General features: G+C 42.4%; 2 protein-coding genes across 2 annotated transcripts; both read right to left on the reverse strand.

The window, feature by feature from the left end:
- Positions 1-1,351: 1,351 nt before the first annotated feature.
- Positions 1,352-1,736, reverse strand: LACBIDRAFT_307114 (uncharacterized protein; the record flags this gene model as incomplete). The annotated part of the gene is made up of 4 exons (XM_001885786.1): positions 1,352-1,393; positions 1,457-1,525; positions 1,582-1,638; positions 1,695-1,736. The coding sequence occupies 4 exons, from the start codon at positions 1,734-1,736 to the stop codon at positions 1,352-1,354; spliced, it is 210 nt and encodes a 69-aa protein (XP_001885821.1).
- Positions 1,737-6,119: 4,383 nt separating this feature from the next.
- LACBIDRAFT_331421 (uncharacterized protein) lies at positions 6,120-7,291 on the reverse strand (the record flags this gene model as incomplete). Its single annotated transcript, XM_001885787.1, has 6 exons — positions 6,120-6,122; positions 6,172-6,177; positions 6,246-6,300; positions 6,517-6,646; positions 6,966-7,121; positions 7,174-7,291. 6 exons carry the CDS (start codon positions 7,289-7,291, stop codon positions 6,120-6,122), a joined length of 468 nt encoding a protein of 155 aa, XP_001885822.1.
- Positions 7,292-8,366: the final 1,075 nt, after the last annotated feature.

The following is an 8,366-nucleotide window of genomic DNA, read 5'->3' on the forward strand; positions in this document are numbered from 1 at the left end:
CCAATTTTTCCTGATTTTTCGGGTATTTTCTGGCTATTTTTGGATAGATTACCATATTTTGACATAGCCCCTGGACCCTGAAAACAACCTAACATCATCACCCCATCCCCCAATTTTTCCTGATTTTTCGGGTATTTTCTGGCCATGTTTGGATAGATTGCCATATTTGGACATCCCCTGGACCCTGAAAACAACCTACCATCATAACCACCATCCCCCATTTTTTTCTGATTTTTCTGCTATTTTATTGCTATTTTTCCTTTAGATAAGCACACATTTCCATATTTGGCAATGTGCCCTGGACCCTGAAAACAACCACATTTGGAAGTGCGCTTTTGGACCCTGAAAACAGTGAGCAAGCCGTGGGAATCAGTGAGCACCAAGGCTGGCTCTAGGGAGCTCAGCAAGGCTACCTTCCTGATTAGGAAGGTTGGTCAATTGACTGCTGTGATGCATAGGTAGACTTAGTCAATAGACTATACCTGATACATAATTCTGGATGTACTGGCTGGACGTGGCACCTGTGGTTTGTGTTAAAAAGGAGAGTGGGTGGGGTGGTTGTTCCCACTTACCTCTTGTCACGCGTTGTCAGCGTCAGCGTCGTTGTCGTCGTTGTCGATGTCGCGGGCGGTCGTGGTTTGAAACGGGGGTGGTGGATGGTGATGGTGGTGGTAGGAAGGAAAGAACGACGTGGCAACGCTTCAGCCACAGCTGTCACGTTTGACGCGGCACATGCCTAAAAGCGGTATATACATACCTTTAGTTTCTCATATAATAATGTCTTCATGGCTCAGTTGGCTTGAGCGCTGCTTACATTCATGAGGTCGAGAGTTCAATTCCTCGAAATGTAAAAAAATTTATTTTACTTACTTATAGTAAGGACAATGTATTCTAATGGTATAATAGTCATTAATTCCTTCCATGGAATCCATATGGACTGCTCCATGGAATCCATGTGGATATGCCTGCATTCCATATGGAATGGTGTTGGAGTCCATATGGAATTAATCATTCCATGACCATTCCAGCATCATTCCATATGGAATCCATGATGTCCATGGAATCAGAAACTGGCTGTGTCCTCAGCCAACATTGATTCCATGGATTCCATATGGAATTCTTCATGGATTCCATGGATTCCACATGGATTCCATATGGATTATACCGGGGAAGGTAAAGACCTCTCTACATATCACCTAAGTCAAGAGATAGGTGAATTGAATGAACGTGGCCGGTGTTTTTCAATGACAATGAAGATAGCAATGATAAGATAGCAATGCACAAGAACAAGTTAGAAAAGCTGGAAGACACACTATGGCCACGTCCAATGAACTTCAACTTGAACATAAATCTACTTGCGTCCCAAACCCTTGCAGAACATCTTTAATTGACTCTGAAAGTGGTGTGATGAGTACATCAAACCTTGAACGTGTCATAACCAATTCGATGTCCATACCCAAAAGGAACCTTTCGGATCCACCATCTGGATATCACCTTCAAAGAGGGTCGCGGTATCTTGGTCACGCTGGACAAATGGCTCAGTAAGCACGTGAAAGTGACCAAAGTAATGAGAAGACCTACTGCGTATTCGCAACTATAGACAATAAAACCTGTCAGCGTTCGCATGTCCATCGTGTCCTGCAAATGAGAAGCTCAGAAAAGAGTATGCTGCAGCTGCAGCGATGTGAGCCTACCAATAGACTGAAGGAGGGCAAATGGAGTTGCGAGAGAGACATTTATTTCTGTGTATATCGAGTGTACATGCTACAGAGGGCACAGGAACGAAAAAAATGCTGGCGGGGTGGGTGGTGGTGGTGGTGGTGGCTGTAGTGGTAGGGTTATGGCAAGAAACCGGATGAGCAATAAAAAGGTATGACAGAACTTTATATACTGTCCTATTTTGGGGGTGCAGAGGTCCAGATCGGAGTCAACTGATCACAGAAATGGGGGACTGGAGTGATTTAAGGTAATTGGGTTGCCGTGGAGTATGAAAACGGTGTCCCTGGCTGATAGCCCTAGCTCCAGGAGCATGGAAATGTGCCTTCGCACCTGACAATCCACTTCATCCAGATTTGAATTTGAGAACTGGGCAGAGAAAAAAGGGATGGAGGCAGTCCAGATGTACGACGTGCATTGAAGAGCTGGCATTAAAGTGCTTGCTCAAAGTTCACTGAGAAGGGTAGGCATGAGCTGCTGTAAATGGCAAATGTGTGAGAGAAAGTCAATGTTTGCCGCGATCATCACCAATTAACCTTGGACTTCCAACATCCATACATCCTTTGTCATTTCTCGACCTTTCAAACATGGTTCAAGGGTGGTTCAGTTGATCTTGAGGGAAGCTTTGGGGAAGCTAACTGAGTCAGGATGCAGGATGAGCTGAAAACCTGGTGGGCTTGCCTATTGATTCTCTTGGTATATTTAACCCCTGACCAGCTAGTTGTGAAGGTGTACTAGCTTACCAGTGATGAAACTGGGAGCAGCAGGCAAAGATGCTTCACCGCCATTACCAACACTATGGCAACGCTACAGCTGTGCGTCGGGTAGGATTGAGGGCACTCCTCATTTCACCACAAGGAGAGACAACGCTGGTCTGGAGCTAACACATGATCAACCATAAGGCAAGTCTGGAAATAGGACCTCCTTTCTTGGTGTTGCCAACAGCGCAGCACATCGAACAAGGCAATTTGAGTCTTCATTGATCCTAAGCTCTGACAATGATGGCATGTATAGGACAGTGGAGGACAACGTTAAAGGGGTGGAAGGTTATTCGCCGCTGCTGCTGGTACATCTACTTTACTCTCTCTGTGACGCCCTCCTCCATTTCCGATCTTGTTCGCTTCTTTGGTATGATTGTCTTTTCTGCTGGCATCAATGCCTCTTTCTTCTGTGCTGCACGTGCTTCTTGCTTCGCCACTAGTGGGTACCACCTTTATCATAAAAATAAGGTAACTGCCTAGGGCTCCCTGTGTATAAGTCCACAGTCTTTATGATAGGAATCATTCCAGTTACCATGCATTTTCATTAGGCAATTTTCATTAGCTACTTGGCCAATATCATTGCGATTTTCATTAGTTATCTGGCCAATATCATTGTGATTTTCATTAGATACCTGCGCGATATTATTGGAAATTTCATTAGCTACATGGGCGATATCATTTGTGATTTTCATTAGTTATCTGGGTGATATCATTGTGATTTTCATTAGATACCTGGGCAATATTATGGGAAATTTCATTAGCTACTTGGCCAATATCATTGCAATTTTCATTAGAAACCTGGGTGATATCATTGGAAATTTCATTAGCTACTTGGTCAATATCATTGTGATTTTCATTATTTATCTGGCCAATATCATTGCAATTTTCATTAGAAACCTGGGCGATATCATTGGAAATTTCATTAGCTACTTGGTCAATATCATTACAATTTTCATTAGAAACCTGGGCAATATCATTGGAAATTTCATTAGCTACTTGGTCAATATCATTGTGATTTTCATTAGAAACCTGGGCGATATCATTGGAAATTTCATTGACTACTTGGTCAATATCATTGCGATTTTCATTATTTATCTGGCCAATATCATTGCAATTTTCATTAGAAACCTGGGCGATATCATTGGAAATTTCCTTATCCACATGGGTGATATCATTGGAATTTTCATCAGCTATGTGGGTGATATCATTCGAATTTTCATTAGGTGCCTGGGTGATATCATTGTGACTTTCATTAGCTAAATGAGCAATATCATTGTGATTTTTCAAATGTAGCCCTGGGCATTTCATTGTGATTTTTCAATAGATGCCCTGTGCATTTCATTGCGATTTTTCAAATGTAGCCCTGGGTATTTCATTGTGATTTTCCAAATGTGGCCCTGTTGATACAGCTCTTTGAGGGCCATAGGATGATGGGCTGATTCATCCTTGGAGGTGTCTTTAAGTCAGGTCATGTTGTAAGTTGACCATGCATTGAGTAGATATCAACATGAATAGCCTCCTCTAGCTTGCAAGCCAACTTGGGCATGATGTGAGAAACTGATGATGTGGCAATAGCAATATGTCAAGTCATGTCAATCCTTCAGCCATATCCCTACATGAGCTTACAATTATGTTTTGAGATAGGACAGTAGGTATCAATATGAAGGCATAGAATAGCCTTTCCTAATATGAAAGACAACTTGTGCATGATCTCAAAAACTAATGCTATAGCACTGGCAATATGATGGCAATCCTTCAACCTCATCCCCATAACATAGATAGGGCCAAGGACACCATGAACTACATGTCAACTACAAACTTTTGTAGTTTCAAAAAGTGGACACTACAAACTTTTCTAAAGAAAAAGCACAACACTAGAAACTTTTGTAGTCTCAAAAAGCGGACACTACAAACTTTTGTAGTTTCAAAAATCACACACTACAAACTTTTGTAATGAAAAAGCGCAACACTACAAACTTTTGTAGTCTCAAAAAGCGAACACTACAAACTTTGTAGTCAAGATAACTTTTTGACCCTAACCCTAACTTTGTAGTCTAAGTCCAAGCTTTTGTAGTCCAAGTCCACTTCAGTCACCCACTGCCAACTGACTATTAGTCATGCAAACTACACATAAGTTACATGACTAAATGTCATGGACCATATCTATATTCTAGATATATATGGGTCCTAGAAAGCCCTGAAATCTAAAATATATTCTTGAGACGTGGACCCTGAAATGTCACACAAAAATTATAATGTCTGTGTCACACCACCAAAATATATTTTGCAAGTGAAAAGCAGTAAGGATATATTTTTGGTGAGTGGACCCTGAAATGTCACTGTCACACCTTAGAAATATATTTTTGCCCTGGCTTGGCCTTAGGATATATTTTGGGAGACAGATGTGGTAAGGATATATTTTTTGGGTCTGTAGGGGTGTCAGGGGTCCTAGTTTCACCAAAAAAACTTGTGATTTTTTTGCTGTCTGGGATATATATTCTGGAAGATTCTGCAATGATTTCCAGGGTTTTGGCAGTATGTCTGGTCTGTCCTCCCAGTATGTAGGTAGCAATAAGGGGCATCAATAGCATCTGCAACCTACCTGAGTAGTTGCTTGCATATTATCCACTTTGACACTATAGATACAGTTTGCACTATGAAATTCTTTACTCTTTCTCTTAAGTTTTGATTGTAAATTTATGGACAAAGAGCTCTGACAAAGTTCTTTGATCTTTCTCTTCTTCTCTCTTCACTAAATCCTGAACCAAGATCTATTTTTCAACCATATCATGAATCCAGATACATAATTTCTGAACCATATCATGAATATTTTAATTAGATGCTGAATCAAGATATATCTTTCCACTTTATCTTGAACAAGGATATATTCACAAGACATATATTTCAATTACATCCTGTCCCAGTATATATATTTCACCTATATCTTCAACCAGGATATATTTCCAACAAGATATTGAACCAGGATATATCACCAATATATATTCTCAAGCTATATCTTGAACAAGGATATATTTTTCAACTTCATCCTCAACAAAGATATATATTCAACAAGATATTGAACTAGAATATATTGCCAAGATATATTCTTAAGCTATATCTTGAACCAGGATAATTACCAAGATACATTCTTGAGCTATATCTTGAACAAGGATATATTTTTCAACTTTATCTTGAACAGGGATATATCTTTCAAATTTATCTTGAACCAGTATATATCACCAAGATATATTTTTAAGCCATATCTTGGACAAGGATATATCTTTCCACTTTATCTTGAAGGAGTATATATTACCAAGATATATTTTTGAACTATAAAATGAATCCAGATATATTTCAAACCAGGATCTATTTCTTTCCAATATATCCTCAGTCAAGATATATCTTCGAAATATATTTTGAACCAATATCTGTATTTGTGATGTAAGCATAATCAAAAGGGAGTGATTGAGTGGGTTGATAGAAAATCAAGCAAGTGCCTTGATCGAAACTGAGTGAAGGATATTAATATGTAAGTAAAGAGTGAAGTCAAAACTGAGTGAAGGATATTAATGTGTAAGTAAAGAGTGGAAGGATAGCCATGGGTAAAGACAGTGAAGGAACAGCCAACAAAAGACATGTGTATTACTGCAATCCCCAAAGTTAGATCAAGTAAAGCATGGCATAAAGGACTTACAAAGGACTATAGGAAAGGGATGCAGTCTAAACAAACAAATCAGATTGGTGAAACAGACCATGAAAAGAACTTACAAAAAGGGTGGAGTGAGGTGTGTAGGTGGACAAAGGCAAAAGGAGGGGACACAGCCTAAAACCATCAAGTCAGATTGATGAAAGAACATCATAAAGGACTTATGCAATGATGTATGGGCAAAGGCAAAATTGGGAACACAGCTACAAATGAACAAGTCAGATGTGTGAATGGACATAAGTAAGGACTTAGGAAATACCAAACGAGCAGCACAACAACCAAGTTAGATGGAATAAAAATAAGTCCAAAAGGACTTAACATGAAAGCAATCACCTAGTTAGCAACTGAATCTTGAGAGTTCTTCCCTGGCCCAGCACGTTTGCCTGAAACACGAGCATGGCCAGAAGTACTAGCGAAAGGCTGAGATACTGATCAAGATGATGAGGCAACGTGACCTGAAGAACTAGCGAAGGGTTGAGAGACTGAACAAGACGATGAAGCCGGTGTTTTCTGGTTCTTGAGTGGGTCAAAGAAGGAGATTGGATGTTCAGCTTGTCAAAGTTTGGTATAAAACATGTTATCGGGAAGGGAGGCAAAGGAGACGTGATGTTGGTGTTTAGCGGGAGGTTCCACTTCTGGTTGTTTTGGCAGAGGGCAGTACTCTCTTGTGGACTTGTGCTTGAGTTCTTCTTCAGGTGAGGCCATGGCGGTGTCATGTGATCACTTCTTCATGGACAATGCTGGAGACGAAGGGAAAGAATTGACAGGGGAAGATGTATCACCTTTCTGATTGCGCTTCCTCGTTGGGGCCGAAATAGAGCAATTGTGATGGACCCATTTAGTCAAGTCTTTGACGAAGACCATTGGAAGACCTTCGGAGTTAATAATGACAGGGATCTCGCCGAAGCAAGCTTCACTCTTTGGGATTAGTCTTTGCTCTAAAAAAACAACTCAGACAGATGTAAGTCAACAGAATGTTATCTAACTTACCATCAGACCAGGGCTTCACCACCAAGAGCTTCTTTACAATCAGAGTTGATAGGTGCTTCCATTGAGAGCTTGTGATCTTCGTAGGTGCAAATCCCGGGCAGAAGGCTATGTCGACCATAGCAGAATCCCAACCTGTGATAACCAGTTTGAATTGGTAGGCGAGAGTGCAGTACTTTACAGGAGGTCTTAGCAGTGCCCCCCCTATTTCTGCAGGAATCCGGTCATTCCGGTGGAATTCCGGTGGATTCCGGTGGAATGGAATTTAGCAGAAGGCCCTGCTAAATTGTTTATTCCGGTGTTTTCCATTCCGGTGGAATTCCGGTGGATTCCAGAATGTACACCGGAATGTTCCCCGGAATGGTCTTCCCCGGAATGGGCAGGAATGGTGTTCCCCGGAGTGGGCAGGAATGGGATTCCAGTCCAATCTGTTTATTTTATTTATTTGTTACTGTGTTATAGTTTATTTATTTTCAATGGATCACAAACAATGTTTGTTTGGTGAACATGCTCACCAAACATGGCCACCCTCTTCTTCCACCACCACCACCATGCTTGTCACCGCCGCCAACGCCACGCCATCACCGTCACCCATAGCCACCACCGCCAACGTCGCTCCTCGATCACCCATGGCCACCACGACCACCAACATCGACCACGACAGCCTTCAACAACAACGCAGCGACGCCACGTCACGAAACAACGAGCACCGTAACCCACGAAAACACCCAACGCCCACGAAAACAACGCCCCTGGACACAAAACAACACCCGACGGGCACAAAACGACGCCCACCGCCCATGTACACCGCCAGCGCCCACGAAAACCATACCCCGCCCACGAAAACATCCCACCCACCGAAAAACACGCACCGCCCACACGACACACGACGGCACCACGCCGCCTACCAAAACCACCACGTCCACACCAACGCCACCCACGACGACGCCCCCAACGGCAACCAGCTCCCACGACGACGGCGTCGACAACGCCCACGAATAACGCAAAAACACGGACACACGACGAAAACGCGAACACGCGACGAGGAGGCGACAACAAAATGCGACACAACGATGGGACGCCTACGCGGGACAACGATGGGACGCCAACGCGGGACAACGATGGCCGAGGTCCCAGCCACACTCTCCCCTCCACTATTCCCTCCCTCCCTTCCTCCTTCCCCCTTTCCCTGTCCC

The sequence above is a fragment of the Laccaria bicolor genome, genomic scaffold (genome assembly GCF_000143565.1).
Source record: "Laccaria bicolor S238N-H82 LACBIscaffold_33 genomic scaffold, whole genome shotgun sequence".
Lineage (NCBI taxonomy): Eukaryota > Fungi > Basidiomycota > Agaricomycetes > Agaricales > Hydnangiaceae > Laccaria > Laccaria bicolor.